The sequence below is a fragment of the Lagenorhynchus albirostris genome, chromosome 11, assembly GCF_949774975.1.
Source record: "Lagenorhynchus albirostris chromosome 11, mLagAlb1.1, whole genome shotgun sequence".
NCBI classification, from domain to species: Eukaryota; Metazoa; Chordata; class Mammalia; order Artiodactyla; family Delphinidae; genus Lagenorhynchus; species Lagenorhynchus albirostris.
The window spans coordinates 89,218,494-89,245,556 of NC_083105.1; the positions used below are offsets into that span (position 1 = coordinate 89,218,494).

General features: G+C 40.8%; 1 protein-coding gene across 17 annotated transcripts in view; it reads right to left on the bottom strand.

Annotated features, from left to right (window-relative positions):
• Window positions 1-21,742, bottom strand: part of PLEKHA5 (pleckstrin homology domain containing A5) — a 242,744-nt gene extending 221,002 nt beyond the window's left edge. For 14 of the 17 annotated variants that reach the window (XR_009543575.1, XR_009543574.1, XM_060166765.1 and 11 more), the window contains exons 1-3: window positions 21,527-21,742; window positions 21,298-21,377; window positions 18,951-19,008 (exon numbers count right to left, since the gene is read on the bottom strand). Coding sequence is in view for 15 of the 17 variants with exons in the window: in XM_060166765.1 (XP_060022748.1) it covers window positions 18,951-19,008; window positions 21,298-21,377; window positions 21,527-21,618 (230 nt within the window). In the remaining 2 variants the exon portion in view is untranslated. Of the gene's footprint in view, window positions 1-4,096; window positions 4,545-7,952; window positions 8,045-14,590; window positions 14,643-18,950; window positions 19,009-21,297; window positions 21,378-21,526 lie in introns of those variants that run through there. The other 3 variants (XM_060166775.1, XM_060166769.1, XM_060166774.1) reach the window with 3 other exon arrangements.
• Between the last annotated feature and the right edge of the window lie 5,321 nt (window positions 21,743-27,063).

The window sequence follows — 27,063 nt, forward strand, 5'->3', positions numbered from 1 at the left end:
TTTTAGTTTTCTGAGGAACCTCCACACTGTTTTCCACAGTGGCTGCACCAACTTACATTCCCACCAACAGTATGGGAGGGTTCACTTTTCTCCACACCCTCTCCAGCATCTGTTATTTGTAGACTTTTTAATGATGGCCATTCTGAAATTTGCAATGTGATTTTCCAACCTCCCTCAAAAGACGGAGTCTATCTCTCCACTCCTTGAATTCAAGCTGGCCTTGAGACTTTCTTTGGCCAATGGAAAGCAGTGCATGACGCTGCCCCAATTCTGAGCCCAGGCCCCAAGAGACCTGGAGCACTAAGGCTCACTTGCTTGGACACCTGCCTTCACCACAAGAGCAAGCCTGGGCAAGCCTACTGGGAATGAGACCATGGAAGAGAGCCCAGTCATTCCCACCATCTCAGAAAAGACCATCTTAGACCAGCCAAGATCAGCAGAGCCTCCTGCTTGACCCACAGCTGATCTCAGACAAGAATAAATGCAACAGAAACTAGAGGAATTGCCCAGCCAACCCAGGGACCTGTGCTCAGTAATATACAGTGATTATCTTAAGCCTTGGAGTGTGAGGACGGTTTGTTATACAGCAGTAACTGACACAGCAAGATTAATCATATCTATTCAACTTGAATAATCTATTACATTTCTCCTGTAATGTTTTTGAGGAATTGAAGCCAAAAATTGTGAAATATTTTAATCTCAGGGTATTCTGCAAGAAGGCTCTAATAGCAGGCTGGGTAGATACAGAAAGGATGTAGAACCCCATCAAAAGATTTTATTTCTCTTACCAATAATACTGCCTGTTTCCAATTCAGAGTTTCTTTTGCAGCTCCACTGAGAAAGGAGCAGCAGCTAGACTGAAAATCATTCACATAAGAATAAAGGGGGGGGGGGCTTCCCTGGTGGTGCAGTAGTTGAGAATCTGCCTGCTAATGCAGGGGACACGGGTTCGAGCCCTGGTCTGGGAGGATCCCACATGGCGCGGAGCAACTTGGCTCGTGAGCCACAACTACCGAGCCTGCGCGTCTGGAGTCTGTGTGCTCCGCAACAAGAGAGGCCACCATAGTGAGAGGCCTACGCACTGCGATGAAGAGTGACCCCCGCTTGCCACAACTAGAGATAGCCCTCGCACAGAAACGAAGACGCAACACAGCAAAAATAAATAAATAAATTGATAAACTCCTACCCCCAACATCTTCTTTAAAAAAAAAAAAAAGAATAAAGGGGGTGGGGGGTGGGGGCCTGACTTGACATAGTAGAAATCTAGATTATTAGGTAAATGTTCAAAATGGACATGGAATTCCTCTGTGTAAGAAAAAAAAAAAAGTCCTTTTATCATTCTTTTCTGAAATACAGAAATTCCTCAGTGTGAACTATTTCTGAGAAATACATCTATTCTTCCAAATATACAAAGGATTTCGTTTGTTTTTTGCACACTGTCTTCTACCCCTCCAAGAGTTTTAAATAAGTTTTTGAAAGTAGATATAATAAGTAAGCATGCCACCACCCCTTCCCACTCATCTGGGTGAGCATAAAAGGTTTAGTGAGTTGAACTGGACTAGGCCTGTCCTGCTTTCTACCCCATGGGGTTGTTCTGAGAATCAAAGGAGAGGGAAGGAGGGGAGAGTATTCAGAAGGAATGTGACCTCGCCTGGCCCACTGCCCACAGCTCAGTCCAAGCCTACTCAGGCCACTACTGGTCATGGGCCGGCCTGGCCAGCCAGCAGCACGGGCCTGAGAGCGCCTGTTTTCCAGCACCGTTACAGAGCCTGAGTGTCAATACTTGTAAAATATTGTAAAATATGCAATCCCAATTTTCTTATTCTTTTTTATTAATGATAAGGGGTTCAGTTCTTTTATTTCTCCTCCCTCCATCCACTATCTTCTACAGACAATAATAATTTATTTTACAGTTAAATTCATTTATTTTTTTAAAAAATTATAAAGCACATTTCTTAAAAACAGCATTATCCACATTCAAAACTGCCTTTTCATCATCACTCCTGGGTACGCTGTATCATACACCGCCTTCCTCATAATTCAGTTCCACTGCTTACATGAGAGACCCTACCGTTACAATGCCTTGAGTTCTTCACTATCTTGGAGAATATATTCATGCCAGGCCCTGCCTTTTCTCTGCAGCCCTGGACAATAGCTACTTTACTCTTTCAAGAAAGTCTTCCTTAGTGTCACTGGGTATTTCACAAATAAGCTGATTTCTAATTCCTAAATCACAGGGCTTTCTTAAATAGAAAACATTTTAAAAACCAAATATGTATATTATTAAATGTACATACACCATCAACAACAAAACTTACTGACCATCATGTGTAATAGTTTCTACCTTCAAGAGGTTTAAAATCTGCACACGATGAAGACTTAAAATATTTCTGAACCACAATTAGTAGGCCAGCCATTTTCAACTGTTTTCCTGCATAAATGATCCTGAAGCATGTTGTCTTATATACCCAATGTTATGACCTTGCAAAATAAATACCCAGGTATTTCATATGTACCCCATGTTTTACAGTTTTTCAAAGTTTATTCACATAGATTAACTCACATCATAAGCCTATAAAGTAGGCAAGACAAGGACTACCCTCTCCATTTTACACATGAAGAAACTGGTTCTTAGTGAGAGTAAGCAATTTTCTCCAAGCTGTGTGGTTAAAAAGGTAACGGAGCCAAGGTCTGACCCTTGGCGACTTTCCACTTCACCAGAGTACTCAGTGGCCAGGGGCTTACAGATATGCACACTGTGGTCACAGAACAGAGAGCATGCTCTTCTTGGCCAACCTAACTGGCCTGTAAAGGGCCTAAACCATATTTCGCTCACAACTCCTGATTTCCTAGGTGAATGCACACTAGACTCTACACTGGGCTGTGGACAGGTTAGCACCCCATTTGTTTTTTCTTGGAATAATATTTAATGAGAGTTTATTTACAAATAAAGGAAATCATACCAAAAGACTGAAGATTCACAGTGAAATAAGTTGGTTTTGGTTTTTTTTTTTTTTTACATCTAGGAAGAAGTTTAAAAGAATAATTTCTGCAAAATCATTCAGTCACCATTTATAATAAAGAAAAAATTTAAATCTCAAATTACAGTAGTAGAATAAAATGAATCATGAAATATGTAGAATTTTTTTACAGAATTCCAAGTTTAAACAAAGACTAAATAATATTAACACCTTTTTTTTACATCTTTATTGGAGTATAATTGCTTTCCAATGGTGTGTTAGTTTCTGCTTTGTAACAAAGTGAATCAGTTATACATATACATATGTTCCCACATCTCTTCCCTCTTGCGTCTCCCTCCCTCCCACCCTCCCTATCCCACCCCTCTAGGTGGTCACAAAGCACCGAGCTGATCTCCCTGTGCTATGCTGCTGCTTCCCACTAGCTATCTATTTTACGTTTTGTAGTGTATATATGTCCATGCCACTCTCTCACTTTGTCGCAGCTTACCCTTCCCCCCCCCCATATCCTCAAGTCCATTCTCTAGTAGGTCTGTGTCTTTATTCCTGTCTTACCCCTAGGTTCTTCGTGACATTTTTTTTTTCTTAAATTCCATATATATGTGTCAGCATACGGTATTTGTCTTTCTCTTTCTGACTTACTTCACTCTGTATGACAGACTCTAGGTCCATCCACCTCACTACAAATAACTCAGTTTCGTTTCTTTTTATGGCTGAGTAATATTCCATTGTATATATGTGCCACATCTTTTTTATCCATTCATCTGTTGATGGACATTTGGGTTGCTTCCATGTCCTGGCTATTGTAAATAGAGCTGCAATGAATATTTTGGTACATGGCTCTTTCTGAATTACGGTTTTCTCAGGGTATATGCCCAGTAGTGGGATTGCTGGGTCATGTGGTAGTTCTATTTGTAGTTTTTTAAGGAACCTCCATACTGTCCTCCATAGTGGCTATACCAATTCACATTCCCACCAGCAGTGCAAGAGTGTTCCCTTTTCTCAACACCCTCTCCAGCATTTATTGTTTCTAGATTTTTTGATGGTGGCCATTCTGACTGGTGTGAGATGATACCTCATTGTAGTTTTGATTTGCATTTCTCTAATGATTAATGATGTTGAGCATTCTTTCATGTGTTTGTTGGCAGTCTGTATATCTTCTTTGGAGAAATGTCTGTTTAGGTCTTCTGCCCATTTTTGGATTGGGTTGTTTGTTTTTTTGTTATTGAGCTGCATGAGCTGCTTATAAATTTTGGAGATTAATCCTTTGTCAGTTGCTTCATTTGCAAATATTTTCCCCCATTCTGAGGGTTGTCTTTTGGTCTTGTTTATAGTTTCCTTTGCTGTAGCACCTCTATTTACACTTATTTTTAAAACACAATAAAACAGGGAAAAAATAAGCTTTACTAAGATGTAAGACACAGGGGCTTCCCTGGTGGCGCAGTGGTTGAGAGTCCACCTGCTGATGCAGGTGACACAGGTTTGTGCGCCGGTCCGGGAAGATCCCACATGCCGCGGAGCAGCTGGGCCCGTGAGCCATGGCCCCTGAGCCTGCATGTCTGGAGCCTGTGCTCCACAATGGGAGAGGCCACAACAGTGAGAGGCCCGCGTACCGCAAAAAAAAAAAAAAAAAAAAAAAAAAAATGTATGACACAGACTGACAACAATACACATATATAATCTATAAATAAATAGACATATAATGAGAGTATATAACCAAAAATGTTCTACTTATCAGGGTGCACAGCAAAAATACCTTGGAGAGCTCTAATAAGCTAACTGGCTCAGATATCAAAAATACAGCAAAGTACATAATGACATAAATCATTAAGAAAAATAGCAATAGAAAAATAGAGAAAATATAGGAAGAGGCAATTTGTAGAAGAGACTCAAATAGGCAACAAATAGAGGGAAAGATGACAAGCATGGCCAAAACCAACAACGCGCAAATTCAAACAAGATACCATTTTTGTCCATTAGATTACTCAAAACTTAAGGCTGGTAACACCAAGTGCTGGCAAGGATACAGGAGACAATAATCCTACACACTGCATCATGCGAGGATAAGATGGTAAAGATTGTTTGGAAGTTGGCCTAACTGTAAACCACAAATAGTAAAACCACAAATTAATCTGAACGTGACTGTCGAAGGGCTCCAATAGTTGGACCAACTCCAATTCCAAAAGGAATTTAGGGGGTGAATGCCCTGTTTTCATTTGGGGCTTTCTGATTCATTATGTAGTTTTGCACAATGTGTCACTTTCTACCACTTTCCTATTTTTTGTGTGTGACTCCATGAACTTAATGAAAAATACTGCTTTTCATTAATCTTATAATTATGCATTTTAATCACTTCAATATTTTCAGACCCTATTTATGGTGTTTAGCAGGATTTTACTACGTTTATCAAAAGCTAAAATACGTATACAGCCTAACTCAGCAATTTCCACATCTATTTTATAAAAACATTTGCATACGGCCACAGTTTATGTATAAGTACGTTCATGACAACATTTTTAGAAACTGAGGGAAAAAAATGGAAAAACACTAAATGTCCAACTAAATAATTAATGTCCAGCTAAATAATTAATGAATATTTTGTAGCTACTGAAAGAACGGTGTCGACTTCTAAGTACTAATACGAAAAGATCTAAGGTATTAAATAAAAAGGAAAAGTCAAAGAATTGTACATATAGGACAAGCTCATTTTGGTAAAAATAAATGAATAAATGAATGTATACGTATGCAAAGAAGGGGGAGGAGGACACACACCAAACTGCTGACATGCACAGAACCTCCTCTGGGAGAGCAGAGTATGGGGTGAGAGGGAAGAGCATAAAAGAGACTCCGCACTACTGTATCAGGAGGAATAGTAACATTTTCCTATAAGTCTCCCTCAGAATGCCTGTTAGGAACCGGGCCGCACAGCAGGAGGTGAGCGGCGGGAGAGCGAGTGAAGCTTCATCTGCCGCTCCCCATCGCTCCCGATTGCTCCCTGCCGCTCCCCATCGCTCGTGTTACCGCCTGAACCACACCCCAACCCCGTCCGTGGAAAGACTGTCTTCCATGAAAGCGGTCCCTAGTGCCAAAGAGGCTGGGGACCATTGGCATAGGCCATAGTGCCTACTCTTAAATACTGCCACTGATAATACTGGTTAAATCACATGAGTAAATAAATCCAAGCGTCAAGTTCACAACTCAGTCAACCTCTTAAAATCACACACTCACACATGCAAATACGTATATATGTGAGATTATGTCTCCATCCATCTAGCCATCCACCCACCCATACTCTGACCTTGGGCACTAGTATAGGTACTTGCTCCTCATCTATGAACCCTGCTACAGCTTTTTCACTCAGCAATGGGAAAGAGCAGTCCTGGTGTGAAATACGGGTATCTTGCAAACTAATCTAGCACAAGATGCCAATTATTGATATCTTTTTTTTTTTTTTTTTGCGGTACACGGGCCTCTCACTGTTGTGGCCTCTCCCTTTGCGGAGCACAGGCTCCGGACGCGCAGGCTCAGCGGCCATGGCTCACGGGCCTAGCCTCTCCACGGCATGTGGGATCTTCCCGGACCGGGGCATGAATCCGTGTCCCCTGCATCGGCAGGCGGACCCTCAACCACTGCGCCACCAGGGAAGCCCAATTATTGATATCTTATACTACCAGTTGTATTAATTGTCAGTACGAAACCAGGATGAATAAAAGCTTAAGGCTCACTTTACTCAAGTACTCCAATGTTTTTAAAGTATTTGGGCTTACATGTAAGCTCTTGAATTGCCTTTCATGTTTACGTTTGTGGCTTTATGATATAAATTCAGATATTAAATTAAGGATGGTAAATACACCATTATACCAACCTCCTCACCTAAGCCCTTGCAAACATCATTAACTTGTCACAATACGCTTTCCTACTGATCCAGAAGTTGATCTCCAAATTTTTCTAAACACAGTGCTCCAAAGTGCTATTGCTCATCAATCAGACTTGCAATGCTAGTTGAAACTTATTTACTATTTCTGGTAATCCATTACATCAACGGTCTGCAATGAACCACATCTCCTGGTATTCACAGGCTTGTGTAGTTCTCTCCCACTTTTGATTTTGGCCTTGGTCATGTGACTTGCTTTGACCAACAGGACATGAGCAAGCATAATGCAAGCAGAGGTTTGATAAACGCTTGCACCCAGGGGCTTGTCTTCTTGGAACGTTCCCTCTTAGAAGCCAGCTGCGTTGTTAGCAAGAAACTCTAGATAGACTACTAAGTCATGAGAGGCCACGAGGAGAGAAGACACGGGATATTCCGCCAAGTTGCAGCTGAATGTATCTGCAGGAGGGCCCTCAGTTATATCACAGGAAATAGAACAGCCTAGCTGAGCCCAGTCAACCCAAAGAAAGGTGAGAAATTATAAATCATTGTTGTTTTAAGCCACTAAGTTTTGGTATAGTTGGTTATGTAGCAACAGATAAAGACTAATCCCTGTTCCAAACTCTCCGAATCACTAATGACAACCCACACAGATTCTCCATCAGTTACCTTCAAATTTCATCTGTCTGGAGTATTTATTGTAGGTATGGAGAAACAGGGGCACTTTTATACACTTCATATACTAAGGGGAGAACATAACTTTGTACAAATCTCTTAGAGGGCAATTTGGCAAAATGTTAAGTAATGAACCCTTTAAAAAGCTCATACCCTATCCCAATAATTCCAAGTCTAGGAAACAGACATGCATATGTTATATAAGGATTTTTCTCACAGCAAAAAGTTGGAAACAACATAGCCATCTAAAAATAGAGGGATGATTAAACTATTATATATTCATAAGATAAAACATCAGTTATTAAAAAATCTTCCATTGAATATATAATGACATAAGGACACACGATATAACTTTAATGAAAACAGCATTCGACACAGTACTAGCAATAAGACCCAAATCTTTAAAAATATTTTTCCATATATACAGAAATATTAATAGAAATTCTCTCTGCATAATGAGACCAGGTGATTTTATTTTCTCCTTCTTTATACTCTTCAGTTTTTTCCAAATGTTTTACTTCTATAATCAGAAAGAAACACTTAACATTATAAAACAGGTTGGAAAAAAGGACACACACTAAACACAGATTTGGAATCATTCTCTGACATTTCTTTACTAAATTTTTTTTAAATGCCATCATTATTAGATGCATCTATATTCTGTGATAGATTAAAATTTTCAAAATAAAAACTGGAACAGATGAATTTTCAAACAGAGAAAAAAAATTGACACTAAGTTTAACAAGTTACTTTCTCTCCACCATTGCTTTGTATACTATGAAAAATGAGCAAGGAGTAATTCCTTGTTTCTTCTGAAGACTCTGCTATTCTGTCCTATTTTACTAAGTTTTAAATTTTAGGTTAAACAGCTTCATTGTAAATATTTAATAAAATGGGTATTATATGCACCTTCAACCAAGTTCAGCAAAAGCTGATGGAATTCACTCAATATGAAGTCTAAAACTATTTTTCATCTCAGAGGCAAATTCTCTCTTTTGAAGACCATGTCTATTCCAAAGAAATAATATGTGTAAAGAATCTTAGTCACTTGGAAGGGACGGGGGCGGGTGGGGGTGGAAAGCATGTAGAACATCCCCGGGAGGCAATGTAGCAAGCAAGTTTGGGTAGCATTACTCAAGCACTGACACTGTGTGGGAATTATTTTCTGAAGTGGCCAGTGATTTCAGAAGAACCAGAGGGAATCCCTGGCCCACTGTAGCAGAGTGGAGGTTTTGATCACAGTGAGGCTGTACTGTCACTTGTACCAAATCGAAGTTGGTTTCCTCAGTCCCCCTTGCTCAAGGCAGCCAGTATAGGATTGGCTTCTATTGCTTCTTCCTCAGAATTTAACTCTTCCTCTTCATTCTCCAGGGTCCAGGCCTGAACCACCCTGCACGTATCTTCAACTACTTCTTCTTCAATGGAAGGCAGAAAGCATCCTTGAAAATCATTGATAATATCACTTCTTAGGAAGTCTGCAGATGCTCAGGTTCATGGCCTTCCTGGCCTTTAGCACTGTGCACTGTATACAAGGGAGAAGCAGGAGATCTCTGTTCATGCAGCCTTTCACACCCTGACTTTCTATGTGACCAGGCCTTCCTCTCTCATCACACAGTTTCTTGGAAGGCTGGTTGATAATAATCTTGGTTTCAGCCAAGGACAGAAAATTACTGAAGACCAGAGGGCCAGTCTTCACTCCAGCAATGGGCATGTAATACAAGGTGGTCAAAGTCCTTGTCTAAGATTTTTTTTATTGAGGAATAGAGAAGAAACCTTATCTTTTGGGTTAAAAAGCTAAAAGGGTGTAATTTGGGGCCATGGGCAAACATTTTTATGGTTAAGTGGAGAAAAACTTTCTAAAGTGAAAAAAGGTGAGTGAGGAAGGGTCTTGAAGGATTCACTTGTGTCACTCCTGGAACTAATGTGGGAAGAGAGTTTGCTTTTGCTTGTAATAGTTGGCTTTGGGTCACTGACATTTACAACAATATGAATCCTGACTAGATGACAAGTGAGAAGCAGAAAAGTGACCTGGGATGTTCAGATTTGGGCAATGACTTGTTTTTCTTACAATCTGTAATAGGTCTTCATTTCAAACATCTCATTGCCTATTATGTGTCAAGTGCTGGAAACATAAAGATGACATGACACAGTCCCTGCCTTCAAGGAGTTAACAGTCCAGAGGGATTCTCTTGGGTGTTTCTGAAATTACTGGCCACTTCAGAGAATAATTCCCAAATAGCTAGGAGGCTACTTCTAAGTAACCAAGGAATTCTCTGCGTGGCTCTGAAATGTCTGTCACCTGTACCTCGTGAGGACTAATTTCTATTTCTCTCAGGCCTCTCTAGGACCCACTGAGTTCAGTGGTCTACACTTGCTTTACTCATACTAATGATGACAGTATATCTCCCCCATTCTCCAAACCACAGCAGCCTGAACTGTGAACATTTCTAAATGGAAATGGCATGGTCACTGGCAAGGTCTGGGATTCAGCTGTCTCCCAACAGCCCTCACAGGTCCCTGCATTATCTTGGCTTGATCCTGGATCTGGTCCCATAATCAGGCCTCTGAGCAGATCCTATCTGTCTCCTGGAGGAGAATCGCATGAGCCAAACTCGAGAAACAGCTGACTTCCTAATTCATACTGGGACAGATAGATGTCACATAAAGAGAATATTTAAATTTCACAAAGAGCCACATTACAAGGTTTCTGAATAGCATGGAATGAAGTTGAGTGTCATCAACAAAATTCATCAATCAACAAATATTTACTGAGGAACTACTATGAGAAAAGTTTAAGCTCAGGGACTAAAAACACAGCAATGAATGAGCTGCTTTTCATGAAGCTTACCTACCATAAGGAGTGTAGGCAAACAGGTATTAAGCAAGCATTGACTTGATTTTAAAACATGCTTTTTCAATATACTGTTTCTGAATTAAGGATCAAGGGGTTTATTTAATATGGTTATGTCTCTCCCCTCTGAAAAGCTGTTACTATTATTAAATCAATGGCACTGATAATCGCTGGCAGCTTAAAAGAAATATGGGGTTACACAATTAAATATTTAATCATGATCTTGTTAAGTGTTAAAAGGAAATATAAGGAGAGAATCTGATGAGGGAGAGAACTTACACTGGAGGGGCTCCACTAGGCCCCCAAAGTCTCACCTTCACACAGCAGTCAGACTGACCCTTTCAAAGGGCGAAGCCAGACCACGCATCTCCTCCTCTGCTCAGACCTGCGACGGCTCCACATCTCCCCGTGTAACAGCCAATTACATCAACCAAGGAGGCCGCCACGCAGCTGGGCTCTTCCTTCTCTGATTCCACTGTCTTTTTCTCCCACACCCATCCCTCTTCACTCCTCTCCTGATCCTACACACCTTGCTCTAATTTTTTTCCTACAGCATTTATATATTCTTACATACCATAAAAGTTATATTTTCTTTGTCTGATATTCTCTCCTCCACCATACCAGTCCCCAGAAGGGTAAAGTTGTTTGGTCTATTTTGTTTAATGATTGTACCTAATTGCTAAGGCACATAATTATGAGTTCAAAATGTATTGAAGAGAAGTGAAGGGAAAAAATGCATCAGTGAAAGATTGAGTAATTGGAAGACCTTGCCACTGGGACTGGAATAACAGTCAAAATCAATTGGCTTAACCTTGCTCTCTACTAGATAGTAGAGAGTAACTTATGCAGCTTTTCTCCTTTTTCTAAATTTCCACATCACACCAACCCCACCCCAAGTCTTTCTTTAGCTATAGCAACGCTTTCACTCAGGTTATGGTCCAATCTCAAGCCCAAGATGCTATCAATTCATCTTTCAGGTGACTTTGCACTGCTCTGTTCTCATCACTCTGTGGGGTTTCACAGCTGAGCTTTCAGAGGAAGGGTTATTCCTTATGTTTGTGAGAAAGGCCTCTTCCACACTGGGCCGAGTCCTCACAAATACATCTGCTCAAAGCATGATGTATACTTCATAGCATTTATCAGTCTACGACTATATGTTTGTGATTATGATACTGCTGTCTCTCTCCTTAAATTAACTATAAGCTCCTTAAGAGCAAGGTCCATGTCTGTTTCGTTCATAAAACCTAAAGCACTTGGCACACAGTACTCAGTAAGTGTTTGTTGAATGAATAATTGGATGGATGAATATGACATTCCTGGCTTGGATCTACATACCGCTTGGAGATAATTAGGTAGCTGAGATAGCATTCTGTGGGGGCAGGGGGGATGGGGGGTGGTTTGTATTTCTTATTCATGAGGGAGGAATAGAAGATAATGTTGGGAGTCCTTTGGAAAGGCCAGATTTTAGCCACCTAAAATGCTATGCCCTCTCAAGATAAGCAGCTCAAAAACCAAACCATCATTAACACCTCCACCTAGCGCTCCCCCCAACCACCTATTCCCTTATTCTGGTCAAGGGTACCAATCATTCTTGTAGCCACTCAGACACAAAGGCTTCTGTGTAACTTCTGACCTCTCTTTCTCTGACAACCTCCCAGCTCAGCAAGACTCCCAAGGCCTGTCAACTCCTCTTCAGTATCTTTGATCAATGGCCTCCTTCCTTTCCATTCCCACTGCTACCAAGTTGGTTCCAGCAACTAACTTCCAGGTTACAGCGACAGACCCAGGATGGGACTCCTCGATTCCAGGTTTGCCCCTTTCTAACCCAAGCTGCCTATATTAAAATCTCCCTTAAAACCTTCACTTTAAGCTATTAATGCTATACCAAAAAACACCTGCAGTGGGCTTGCCCAGAAATAAAAATCTCAGCCTTTTATTCAAAGACCAGACACAACAACAAACAGTACTCCTAACAGCATTCCTCGTCTGACTTCCCATTATCCTAGCATTTTCTAATCACCAGCAGGGCAGTTATCACTACTCATCACACATATTATACATGTCCCCACCCCCATGAATTTATGTTATCAGTCATCTATCTCAACCCATCTGAATTCCATCCATGCCCTTAAGGCTTAGCTCAACTCCTGCCTCTTCCTTCAAGCCTTTCCACGTCAGCCCGGCCTAAGTAAGCTCCTTCCTCCTCTGACTTCTTAAGACACCGTCTGACGGACAACCAGCATCAATTTTTTTTTTTTTTTTTTTTTTTTTTTTGCGGTACGTGGGTCTCTCACTGTTGTGGCCTCTCCCGTTGCGGAGCACAGGCTCCAGACGCGCAGGCTCAGCGGCCATGGCTCACGGGCCCAGCCGCTCTGTGGCATGTGGGATCTTCCCGGAAAGGGGCACGAACCCGCGTCCCCTGCATCGGCAGGCGGACTCTCAACCACTGCGCCACCAGGGAAGCCCCAGCATCATTTTTTATATTAACTCCAATTTACGCATACACATCTATACAAGTAAATTTTCACCATTAACCCCAACTTCTACATTATCTGTTACAGAAAAACGAAAAGGTCCCAGGAGAGAGTATTGGCCCACAAGTGCTGAGAAACCCCTTGTCTTTGTAGAACAGACAGAGGTGCCTAGACAGGGATGTTTACATCCTACCGGTCTTCAAGGCCTCCAACTCTTTGACTCTTCCAACCAATTCTTTCTCTACTCCCCATTTCTTCCCCCTTCCTAAACTACACCAGCTTTGAGAATAAGAAGAAAACAAAGAAAGAGGTCTATCAACATTAGGGGAAAATCATTTGAGAAATCCAGAAAGGGCTCTCCAAATGCAATCACTTGAGTTGTCGGGACTCCTCTGTTCTACCCCGATTAACTCCTCGGGAGGGTGGAGGCCAGCATCATCAGTACAGACACCATTTACTCAGAGGCTCATTGGATGCTGGCATTAAGCTATAGGCAGGCACTACAAGAAGACACTGAGCGGGCCTGGTGCCGAGCAACCTTCCTGGGGCTAAAAAGGACAATGAGATTCCAGATAAAATTCACTGAGGGTGGAAATCCTGTCACCCCACCCTTGAAACTTAAACACATTTCATCCTGAAACACTGTTCTTTATGGTAAACTTTCCTAATCTGCCACAAAACACTCTGCTTTTCTTTTATGAAGACGCCATTTTAAAATTACATGTTTGTTCCATGTTTTGTTTTAACGTCTCTTTTTCCTACTAGATTGTAGGCTCCAGGAAGGCCGGGTCTCAGTTGTATCACCAAACATCTAGAACAGTGTCTAGCACTCTTCAGTGGATGCAAAGGAAGGACCACTAAAATAATACTAGTCAACAGGTTTTTAGGGGGTGAAACAAGCTTCTATTTGTAGGTTGGCCCACTAACCTAACCATTATACTTGTTTCTCTGAAATGATATTTCTGTCCCCAAGCAACCTACTTATGGAGAGACACATACTATAGGATCTGTTTATACTGCCCTGTATTTTTAGGTCTAGAAGGGTTTCAGCCCAGAGACGTTAATTTGAATGCTAGTGACTCATAGTGAAACTATATGACCTACAACAGGCCCTTAACCTCGTTAAGCTTCAGTTTCATCCTGAAAAAGGGGTGGTGGCGGGGAGAAAAAGAAAACTAGGGGCTACTGTGAGGATTAAATTCACTGAATGCTGTGTTGAAGTGCCTCACACTAACCAAGTTCATGGGGCCCACACCATCTCCCTTTTTTAATACACTGCATGCTTTTCTCTATACTACAAACTCCTTGAAGGTTGAAGTCATAGTTCAATTGTTATGCTGTACCTATCGAATCAGCATGAAGTGCTTTACACATGTAAGGATTACTTATTCTGGGACTTCCCTGGTGGCCCAGTGGTTAAGACTCCACGCTCCCAATGCAGGGGGCCTGGGTTCGATCCCTGGTCGGGGAACTAGATCACACACGCATGCCACAACTAAGAGTTTGCATGCCACAACTAAGGAGCCCGCCTGCTGACCCAGCACAACAAAATAAATAAATAAAATTTAAAATTTTTTAAAAAAAGGATTACTTATTCCAAAAACTCTGTTATGAATGCAAAAAAGATGTACAACATCCAGGAATTGTTCTGAAACATTGTGTTGCTATGTCTAATTATAATATTATAGTACTATTATACCAAACAATTTAAAATATCAAATATATTGCAATATATTCTCACATTCTCGTGGCAGCTATGTTCCGTCTTCACTCATAGTTTGAATTGTGATAATCTGTGAAGAAACAGATTTTCCTCTCACTTGCAACCTTAAATGGCTATTTCATACTAGAATTCCCATCATTGCAGATTAGTTTGAAATTCTAAGCACACATTAGACCCAACTATAGCAGATACTGAAATGAAACTTCATTAGTCAAAAATCAAACACTGCTCTATTTGCATATCTAAGAAAAAGTTCAATTTTCAGAACTTAAAATTTTAAATCAAGAAAAAAGCAATATGGGGGCTTCCCTGGTGGCTCAGTGGTTGAGAATCCGCCTGCCTATGCAGTGGACACGGGTTCGTGCCCCGGTCCGGGAAGATCCCACATGCTGCGTAGCGGCTGGGCCCGTGAGCCATGGCCACTGAGCCTGCACGTCCGGAGCCTGTGCTCCGTAATGGGAGAGGCCACAACAGTGAGAGGCCCGTGTACCGCAAAAAAAAAAAAAAGAAAGAAAAAAGCAATATGAAAATATAACCTCACAAAATTTACATACTACTTTATTACCCTGAAAAGACATTTTTTGATCCCCAAACCTGCCACATAAGACAATGACCTCTAAATAATTAGAAAAAAGGTTCTCACTATTAGGAGAGCATTGTTTTAAGATTTACTTAGCCCTTTAAATTAACCATCTTAAAGCTTTGAAGCACAAAGTAATAGTCAATGACACATCCATTTTAAGCTACCATGACCTGTCATTACAGAGTCATTAAGTAATATATCAAGGAGGAAGCAGAAAGTTTTATAACCTTCAAATATATAAGATTATCTTCTGTACCTTACGAGCTAAGTTATTTGAATATTTAAAGCTACACTTTATAAATTACAAAAATCACTGGCAATTTTCAGCATTCTTCCTAAAGATAAAAAGCATGAATTAAGTGTTAAAAAGCAATATGGAAACAATAATCAAATTCAAACTCTGTGTATATGTATTTACACACACACACACAAGTAATAAAATAATTTAGAGGCTGGTTAGCTTAAAGCAAGCTTTTCTCATAAAAAATTAAAGCTAAATATTTATCTTTACAATACAGAATTTTCAAATTTTAATATTTTCTGGCCAAAAGGATTTAAAGTAAAATACCTTCTCTATATTATATATTCTGTTTCCGAACTGTAGACTTTTATGAAAGAACCAATTTCAAAAACTGTATAAAGTAAACTGATTATCCAGCTCAAATCTATACAACTCAACTCTGATCAGCTCCTCTGTTGACATTAGTTAGCACTGTTAACTGCGTGCACACAGCTCTCCCTGGAAGATAAGTACACAAAACACAAAATGCAGCAACAGAAAGACAGCAAGCACAACACAGCTCAGGCTCTGCTTAGACTTATCTATGGTTATCTGCACAAAGCTTAAAGAGGGAGATCAAACAGTTAACCGGGATAGGAAAGCTAAGTAACTTTCCACATTTCCCACATTATCTCTTCTTGGCACTGTGAGTTCATTATTTTGTAGAATACTGTAAATTCCCAGAATAGTATAAAATTCAAAGAAATTTGAAAGTGGGCTGGAATTGAGAAGTGATCTTTTCCAGCCAGCCTAATTTAAAGACAGGAAGACTGAGCTCCAACGTGTTAGAGGGTCAAGGCCTGCCTTCCAACTCTTCCCCACAAGAGTGTTCTTCTCCTTAATGCCCACAGGGATGCAGTCGTTGATACCAAAATACTATGCAAAGATAAATTCTTCTTCTGCCATTTTGAACAAACACCAACATTTGTTCAGGAGAGAAATAATTTGAGAGTTAAATGTACTTCACTTGGGAACTAAAGTAGAAACAACTCAAGTTCTTTCAGTCTCTTTCAGTTCTTGCTCTGGGAGCCTCCCAGGAACGCAGGATTAGGAATAACAAGATGGTCAATGTGTCTTTTATTGGCCTTTCATCTTCCCTCTTCCCCTGTGAATAAAATCCACCCTGCTCACTATATCACCTGTTTTTCTTATAATTTGAGCAGTAACCTCCTTCCTTCATCTAAAAAAGAACCAACAATGAGAAATATATCCACCAACAGTCATCACTTTCCTACTGAAGACTCCTATCCTTTCTCCTACTCTGAACATTCTAAATATAGTTCATGTTCCTGCTGTTTCTCATCTTGCTGTCTTTGCAGACCATAAATTCCAAAGGCATGTTTCTGTTGTTTTATTATGTGGTGTGACAATGGAAAGAGTAATTCTTCTGACTACATCCACGATTAAAATGAGATTCAGACGTGGTAACATATGTGAAAGCACTCTGTAAATTGTGAAGTTTAAGATAAAAGTAGTGCCCCTATTATATTAGAATGATCAGGCATCCCTAATTGCTTATAACAACACAAGTAAGTAAAAAATTTCTAGGAAATTACAGCCCACATTAGAGATTTAACTAATCTTAAAAGAAATTAGTCTTCTGATATAACCCAGAAAGGAAAGGTAGTAGCACCCAACATTCAGCAAATCATGTATTTGTCAATGGTTATTTTACTTGAAGTTTAATGAGTGTATATTTCTAAAATATGCTCAATTTTAGAACAAATTACCTTCATAATATAAATTCTTTACTGCTACTTTTGGACACAATGATTGGCTGTCTATCAATACCACATGATTAAAACCCACTAGTTTAAAAATGTATCCTGAGTTAAAGTAAAATTATTACCACTTTCTTAATATTGTCCTCATTTGCCTGAGAAACTTACTTAGGCATGACACTCAAGAAACTCTAATCAAAACGGCTAGTAAAACAAAAGAAAACTCAGTCTTTCTAACAGCCTACTTCTAAATTAAAACATACATATTTGGCCCACACAGAATAATAACATTTTGTACTGTCAAACATTCATCTAAGAACGTACACATTCACCGACATTTAAATAATATTGAGAATTGTAATGTTACTCCTATTCTGTAGATCAGCTAGGCTTAAGGTACAGTAGTTAAAATTATACTGGATAAAAATAAATGAACTCCACCAAAAAAACTGTCTTTCTTCAGAAATATCAATACTTTGTCCAGAAAAAAAAAGAAGCATCCCTTTTCATGGCAATACAAACTCACTTTAATTCAGGATAAAAATAACCACTAGAAAAAATACTTGGTGACTCTGCACTTTACTCATGCCTTTATTTTTTAGGCCATCTAACAATGCACAGCACAATCTCCAAATAAAAGATGTAAATTAAACATATCCAGAGAAGGACCACATCATGAAACTATACTCCATTCCTGTATCTTGGTTCTGCTTTCTCTACTTCTACATTCAAAAAAGCAAGCATAGCTAATACTATACATATCCCTTAACATTTTATGTAAATATCATTCTAAAAAATGTTAAAACCATATAGGTAATTATAATTTAGTGAAGTACGGCATCATCTTTAAAATGGCACTCAGCAAAATACCTTACTGGGCCCAATGTAACAGAGGTGCCTTTAGCTAGGTACCTGTTATTATTATTAAACCACTGACATCTCAACCAAATCTTGTATTTAAGCATTCTCTTTCAAGCCTCAGTTCCTTAAAATTAAACAAAAAATTTTAAAACAACAAAAACAAGCTCTTAAGTAAACAGTTTCTAATTTAAAATAAAGATAAAACCACCTTTATTTTCCATTGAGGGATAAAAAATTTTCCTATATAATATTGCCCTCAAACATTGTATTTGTCTCCAAGTACTATCAAGTTAACTCTGAACAGAAAATTATTTCAATATTCTATAGAATTAATTTAACTTTAGGACTGGTCATTTGTCCCTTGTAAGTGCTACTGAAAGCCTTTTATTCAAATACAATTACCAGTAAAATATTTCGATATGTATTTTTAAAACTTAGATATATTTAAATAAACTGAGGCAAATTACAAACAATGTTCCAACAGATGTTTGTGAAATACTCCTTGTTTATTTACTTTTATTTTCAGTCCTGTTATTGTCCATCAAACGGTAATCTAGCTTTACATCACTTTTGCTACTTATAGTTCTGGTCAAAATACACATGAACAGAATTCACTTAAAAAGAAAAAAAAAAAGGTAACATACTAAAGACAAAATACTGTAATGCGCTATCACTCAAAAATATATACAGAGGCACCAAAAATGTAACCGTGGCCATAAATGATCTAACTCCCAAATCAATGAAGGTCCAGGCAAACAACATAAGAAAACTAAGAGTGTCATCTTTTACCTCAAAATTCCAACACTCATAAAGCATAAAGTCAATATAATACAATAAACCTTAAGAAATCATGATCATACCTAGACATACAACCAAAGGTTAATCACAACATTTGAATTACCAAGGAAAAAAATCATAATTAAAAAAACTCACTTTATATAGTATCTTGCACCTTCAAAAGTATATGCTTCTTCCCAGCCAGTAGGCAAATCTAAAAAAACATACATTTCACCATTAGTATTACATCGATAGAACAGCACAGTAAGTTTCAAACCATTTTAATTATTCCTTTTCATGATCAGCTATTTTCATTTATTAAGTAGGTTTGTAACCCCCCCCCAAAAGCATTAGACTGGTAATAAAACTCAGATATAATATCATTTTTGGGAAAATGGCAATTCAAATGTAAAGCCACCAGAAAAGTATCAACAATATTAGAGGTTATCTGACATAATTATACACTTTGATCAGAGTGGAGAGGAACTACGCCCTGGCAGCCAAAAAAGCAAAGGGATGCCTTGTAATCCTAGGTAAGTACCCTTGAACGGTAGGCCAAAAACTCCCCCAAAACCAAAGAAAAAGACTATACGTAAAAGGTAACACCCACTTCTTCCTAGGTATGTTGTGTCTATGTAAGACCATATCTTTCAGCTACATAAGTGAATCCATCCAGGAAGTGTCATTGATGAGAAAGAACTTCCTAAGTACTTAATTAGGGGGAAAGAAATCTGAAATCACATACTTATACGTACATGTGTGTTTCTACAGACTTGACTTTAAGAGATGTGAAGTTTCAAGTAATAAACCTGGCAATAATGCAGGTGAACGATGGCACCATTCTGTGCTACATATTACTTACAAACCACCAGTGTCTTGGATTTAACCATAATACCGCTCTGAAATAAAAAACCGATGATGTGTGTACAAAGTCAAAGTAAACCAAACCAGAGAAAAATCAAGATCATCTCAAAAATAAATTAACCTGAAATCATATAATAAAATTTTCTGAGGTGTGAATGTTATCAAATCCTTGGGGGTAAATAGGATAAAGATTTATATTTCACATAGCCAAAATAGTCACGGAATAATTCCACGAGACGATTAGGCTAAATAAAAATCATATTATCTCTTGTGACACAAACCTGTTACTATCCATAAGGCAAAGAGGCCATCAAAGTTGACTTAACGTATGCAAAACACTGAAATGTACATTCAAGTCAAAGACGACAGGGAGTTAAGAAATATGACGCCGCGTTAGTCAGAAATGCCTTAAAAATGTAACCTCATCATGCTTGCTATACCAGCTTTCCCCTTCCTCCTCCACCTTTTTGCAAATTTAGAGATATTAGTCACTTCGCTGAACTCCAGAATTTAATAGAGAAGGCAGGCTTGTTCAATATCCTGGCAACTTTAAGAGAATCTCAGAGTTGGAGAAGTATCCCGGAGGGCAAGCTCTACAGACTTCTGAAGCCGGCCTCACCTTCCACCCAAACTGTTCTCAAGCCTTTCCAATCACCCGAAACAGAGGCAGGCCAGGAAGAGAACACATGTTACGTTTCAAAGACAAACAAGTTTCAAGAATGTACACAAAGAATGACAAAAGAAAGCCAGACCAGCACTGAAGCTCCAATCAGCTCTCCTCCAGCTCAACTCACAAGCAGCATTCAAACAAGCTACCCAAGGCACCAGGAAGATATGCTTCGCCGGCGACCCTCTCCTATCAGGGCACCAGTGCCCTCCCGCAGGACACCTCCCAGCACGCCCACCGCCTCCTGGCAGTGTGTGCGACCTCGGTGCCGCCGCCGGGGACTTCGAATCTGGCTGGCCAGCAACTGAAGCTGCAAATGCCTGCCCCGGCTGCTCCTCCGGGGGCACGAGGGAAAGCGTGCAGATTTCCCAAGCCGCTCTGTCGCGGAGAGGATCGAAGCACCCCCAAACTCGTCTCCTCCTCCAACAGCCACCTACCCACAAGTCCCACCTCGGAGGAGGAAGCCGCACAGGAGGAGGGAGGCAGCTCCCGGGGAGGAGGGGGAGGATGTGGACACATTCTCCCCGCGGACGAGAGGCAGGGTTTCGGGCTGCAGGAGGGGAGTGGGAAAGGATTTCCTAAAGGTTGAAAGAGGGGTGAGGTGGGGGGCCCGGGGGGCGCTCGGAGGACTCAGGAGTGGCCGCGGGAGGAAAAACTCAGGATCCCAGGTTTCCCGGGGGAGGGGAGTGGGCCACCCAGGGGCGTGGGGGAAGAGCAGGTTGGGATGGGGCAGAGGGCGCCGTGGGCTAGTGGCGATCAAAGACGGAGGAGAGGGGCGTCCGGAGACTCGAGGGAAGTCCCCCGGCCCCTCTACCTGCGGCCGCCCCCGCCCGCCGGCCTCCGCCCCACCTCGCCGCCTCCCGGGGACGGCGGCTCGGGGCAGGTTGCCGGCAGGAGGTGGGCGGCCAGGGCTCTGCAGCCTCCTCCCGGCGAAAGCCAACTCCGCTCGGGCCCGGCCGGGCTCGGCGTTACCTGTGCTCTGCCGCCGGTGCCCGGTGACCACGGCCTCGCCGGTGACGGGGTGCAGCCAGGTGGTGCTCTTCGCCTCCTCGCTGCAGGGGTGAGAGAAGGGGCCGAGACGGGGCTTGAGTGGGGGCGCGGGAGGAGCCGAGGGGGCCGGAGAGGCACCGACCCGGCTCGCTCCCCTCTGTCGCCAGCCTCCCGCCCCCTCCGGGCCCCCGCGCCGTCCCCAGCTCTTTACTTGATGAAGAAGACTCGGCCGCCCCGGGTGATCCCGTAAGTCCAGGAGCGGGGCAGGGAGCAGATCCACTCCAGGTTCAGATCCGCCGCCATGTCTGATCCCCAGCCGCCGCCGCCGCCGCCGCCTTCTCCTGCTGCCGCCGCGGCTGCCGAGGGAGGAGGGAACGAGCGAGCGAACCAGCTGAGGGAGCGCGGAGCGAGCGCGGCCGGAGCGCGCCTCCCCGGCCCGGCGCGCCCCCGCGCGCGCCCTACCCCCTCGGGCGGCGCCCGCCCCGCCGCCCGGGCTGGGTAGGGCCCGCGCCGCCGCCCCTCCGCATCTTCCGCGGCCGCCGGCCGGCCGCCCAGCCGCGCGCTCGGGGGGGATGGGTGAGCGGCGCCGCGCCCCGCGGCCAGACCCCTCCCACCCGCGCCCCCCCCCGCCCCCGCCGCCGGAGCGAAGGTTCGGAGATCGATTAAAAAAAAAAAAAAAAAAAAGCGTCCAGCCCCCCGGGCTTTGCCTGAAGGCTTCCCAGCCCCCAGGGATATTCAAAGGGAGCTAATCCGCGCTCCTCTGATTGCTCTCTCTTTAAAACAACAGAAACACAGCATCTGAGATTTGTTTTAAAAGAGCTATTGGGTATCCAAGAGATTTTTCAAACAAACAAAAATATATATATATAAATATATATAGGTGGCTTTAGAATGGAAAGCTGTTTTTGTTGAAGCACACGGAAGGTTTTTCCTGTTTGTGTTTTGTGTGCGAGATATCATAGGTTTGACGGGTTGCGGTAGACTCATGAAATAGGGGTGGATTCAGACTTGACAAAACAAGTTTGCCTCTTCCTAGACCCCTTGAATCATATAATGTTTTATAAAATACAAACTTGTCTTTTTCTTACTTTTTTTAAAGATTCACTTATTTATCAATCTGAATTTCTACTTTCTTCTATCTCCTATAAATTACAATAATAGCTAACTTTCTTGAGTCCTTGTAACCCTGTACGTTTTTAAGTCCGTACAATAGCCCTATAGATGCTATTATACAGATGGGAAAAATGAAGTTTAAAGAAACTTGCCCAAGGTCATAGTACTAAGTGGCAAACCATGGATTCAAACTGGCTTTAATATTTTGAAAGTCTATTTGTATAATCATATTGCTATACTTATTTTAAAAGTGTCCCCCGGCTTTGGTTTTTTTGAACGAGTAAAGGGCAGATTTCAATGCAACTAAAATCTACCTTAACACCGGCTAAGTGCACTGGCCTCCTTCTAATTGTCTCTGATGCTCAGCCACACTTGGAATTGCTTCTGTGTCTTTGCAGCAAGATGACTCATGCCAACAGGATACACAGCTCAATAATAATAGTACTACTTGGTTTTCTCATAGCACCTTCTTCTGACCACTTTTTGGGGCCCCTAAAGAATTATCTTATCTTCCCAATCACTAAAGAGGCAAATAATCTTTTTCAAAGAGTCATGTACCACTATGTTCATTACAGCTCTATTTACAATAGCCAGGACATGGAAGCAACCTAAGTGTCCACAGACAGATAAATGGATAAAGAAGATGTGGCACATATATACAATGGAATATTACTCAGCCATAAAAAGAAATGAAATTGAGTTATTTGTAGTGAGGTGGATGGACCTAGAGTCTGTCATACAGAGTGAAGTAAGTCAGAAAGAGAAAATCAAATACCATATGCTAACACATATATATGGAATCTAAAAAAAAAAAAAGGTTCTGAAGAACCTAGGGGCAGACAGGAATAAAGACACAGACGTAGAGAATGGACTTGAGGACACGGGGAGGGGGATGGGTAAACTGGGACGAAGTGAGAGAGTGACATGGACATATATACGTTACCAAACATAAAACAGCTAGTGGGAAGCAGCCACATAGCACAGGGAAATCAGCTTGGTGCTTTGTGACTACCTAGAGGGGTGGAGTAGGGAGGGTGGGAGGGAGATGCAACAGGGAGGAGATATGGGGATATATGTATATGTATAGCTGATTCACTTTGTTATAAAGCAGAAACTAACACACCATTGTAAAGCAATTATACTCCAATAAAGATGTTAAAAATAAATAAATATATTTATACAACCAACAAGGACCTACTGTATAGCACAACGCTGCTCAGTGTTCTGTAATAACCTAGATGGGAAAACATTTTGAAAAGGAATAGATACATGTATATGTATAACTGAATCACTTTGCTGTACTCCTGCAACTAACGCAACATTGTTAATCAACTGATCCAATATAAATTTTTTTTAAAAAAAGGAGTGAGAAATAAAGAAAATAAATTTCTGTTGTTTAAAAAAAAACAATCTTTTTCAACAGTTATAGAAACTAAGGCACAGAAGGGTAAATGACCTTGGCCAAATCTAGCAACTCAGGTGGAGCCTGGATGAGAATGTAGTTTCACTGGACTTTTTCTCTCATACCCTAATTCCCCAAGGCCAGTCTGTCTTTGGTAAAAAGGAGTCTGCAATTACTGCTATAATTTTCCTGTCCATCTGCATACACAGGGGAAAAAAATAACATCGCTTTAATGTTTTTCTCTTTTCGGTTCCTTTGCATTATCCTCTTTCATTTCATTACTTCTTGACCTCTTATCTCCTGCCCAGTCTCTGGAAAAATGTGGGTTTTTTTAATCAGTGAATAGCAGGAAATGTTTCACATTACCATCAGTGGTCAGTATGTAACATAGCAAGAAAATCAAGAGCTATTGACTTTATATTGTACTATCATCACAGATTGAAAAATCTAAAGTGACTCTTTAATATCATAATAACTTTAGAAATCTAGTACCTGTTAGTCCAGCGATAGCATTTGACTTTTTGACAAATACTGCTGAGAAGTCGTTAAGTGGACCATATGTTGTCTGGAGATTCCTTTTAGTTGTGAATCTTTGATTTACAAGATCCATTAATGCAAGGCATATTTCAAAAAGTGATAGAGATTCACTTAATAAAAATGTGTATCTTATGAAATCACATTTGCTGTGCTTAAATACTAACCTAAAATCTTAAGTACAATTCCATGTGTCCCAAAATTTAGGAAAGGCAGTAAATAAAAAACTTAGTGACAATGTACAAAATGAGGCGTATACAAAGTGCTCCTGATTTGGGAAAATAATAGCCCTCGTGACTTCCGGGAACCAATAAAACCAGCTTCATACATTAGAATGTGAGGCACTCTGAATAATTTTCACCCTTAATAAGTAAAGCTGTATTGTTCTTTAAATTTTCCTAGAATGTCCTTTCTTTGTATCTTTGTTGTCTTATGCAGGTCCGCTTTGCTTTCTAGTTGTGTGTACATGTGTGTTTTCTTCACTGCAGGAGGCGAAGAATCATGTCTTCCTCATCACTGAATCCTTCCCAACCTTGAGTCAGTACTCAGATGGTTATTGAATTTCATTTTCTTCCCAGTGCTTTGACCTCCCAACAGAGTTATTTCCCAGTAACATATTCCCTTTTTATCACTCTGTACCTCTTCAATAACTGATTCAGACCTAAACTCATATCTAACCTCTGCATTTTATTGTATTTTTTTTATTTTCTGTCTTATGAAACTATTCCATTTCATACATCATGATCTACCTTTTTGAGGTGTATTAGCCTATGATTAGTGCCCCTTCTCTGAAGAAAAGAAGAGGTTTAAAAGTACTGAGCACTAGGGCTTTCCTGGTGGCGCAGTGGTTGAGCATCCGCCTGCCGATGCAGGGGACGCGGGTTCGTGCCCCTGTCTGGGAAGATCCCACATGCCGCGGAGCGGCTGGGCCCGTGAGCCATGGCCGCTGAGCCTGTGCGTCCGGAGCCTGTGCTCCGCAACGGGAGGGGCCATGACAGTGAGAAGCCCGCGTACCGCAAAAAAAAAAAAAAAAAGCTTTAAAAAAAAAAAAAAGTACTGAGCACTAAAAGTAAACATCGCTCTGTCCATATATAGAGGACAATCCTTGTCCTAAAGAGCTTCCAGTTCAAATATAACAGAAAAAATACATACTGTGACAAGAAAAACTCAAAGGGAAGTTTCTTAAAATATGTGAAAGGAAAGAGAACAAAGTGACATCTTAGAAAACAGCAAATCAAGATTTTCCCCCTTTTAAAGGAAATGATAAAAGCGTAAGCTCTGGAAAGTAGAGAAAGAGGCTCTAGAGAGAAATTTCTTCTTTACTATCAAGAAACATTTCTCATTCATGCACATTAATGTTTGTTAAAATCTACCAACAAAGTTTTGTGACTTTGGTTAGGTTGTCTTTCCAACTTTATTTGTGTTACCTTATATATTTTGTTACATTATTATTTCACAAAATAAAGAATATTGTAAACAGTTCCTTTAACTAGTCAACTATAGAGTGTTATGTATCAGGAAAAGTTGTGAGGAAGGGCAAAATAGAGGTTACAATTAGCTTAGTGGAAATCTAGGTAGAAAAGATGGAGACTGAGGGTCTAAGGGAAGAAAAATAATATTCAGAAGTCAATTTATTAGGGATTCTTCTTCTGTTAAGGAATAAACTGATAAGAGAGTTATGGATGAAACTATTTCACTCATTCATTCAATAACCATCTATAGGATCCCTACTATATATGGTGTGCCAGCCATTCTGCTGGGTGAGAGGAATCAAAAGTCTTGGCCTGCTCTGGGCGGCTTAGAAAGGAAGATGGAGATGTAAATATTTAAGTATAACGTGGAAGTAGCATCTCTATCCTTCTGATAGAAACAAACCTTCTCTAGCATTTGCTTTCTAAGGGTGTCCCATGAACCACTCAAGGCCTATCTCAAACTGCAGTCTTTTAATGTTAATGTTTTGGAGAGCTCTTCAATTATAAATGGGGATTAATTGAAAGAAATATGTAGCAGCACTAATAACCCTGCTGCTGGCTGGTCCCTCAGTTGGGATTCTAGACTAAGTTGGCATCTGCTTCGAGGCTTGGAGACTCAGAGGGATGGATATCAAAAATGTATTCAAGGAACTCACCTTTGAACCTCCGGACTTGGTCAAATTAAACACCTCTTCCTTTATCCCGGTCAGCAAAGCTTCAATCACCTTCTTCTCTCTTTGCTGTAAAAGAGAAAGACCAAAATTTAAATGGTGGAGAATTAAAAGAAGTATGTTATTATGCAGGTGGAGGGGGCTGGCTAGAGTGAGTCAGGAGTCTGGCTGAATTTATGTCCGTCTTTGCCATGAATTAGTGTATGACTTTGAATAAATCATTTCACCTCCATTCCTGTCTCACACCTCTGGATTCTCATCTGTAAAGTAAGGGCATTGGTCTATTTAGGACATTACGTATGATCTGCTTTCATGGGGTGAACACTCCAACAGCTGAAGGTGGGGATGTTTTGTCACAGTGGACAGACACAAGTAAGATGTCTGCTGTATATAACTGTTTAGGATTTTCTGCTACTCAGATGGTTTGCTAATAGAAAAATTTGGAAGAGCAATTTGCAAAGTTCTTTCACATGCAGTATCATATTTAACTTGTACATATGGCTCTGTACATAGACATTATTAACATAGTATAAATAAGAAAATGGGCTCCATGAAG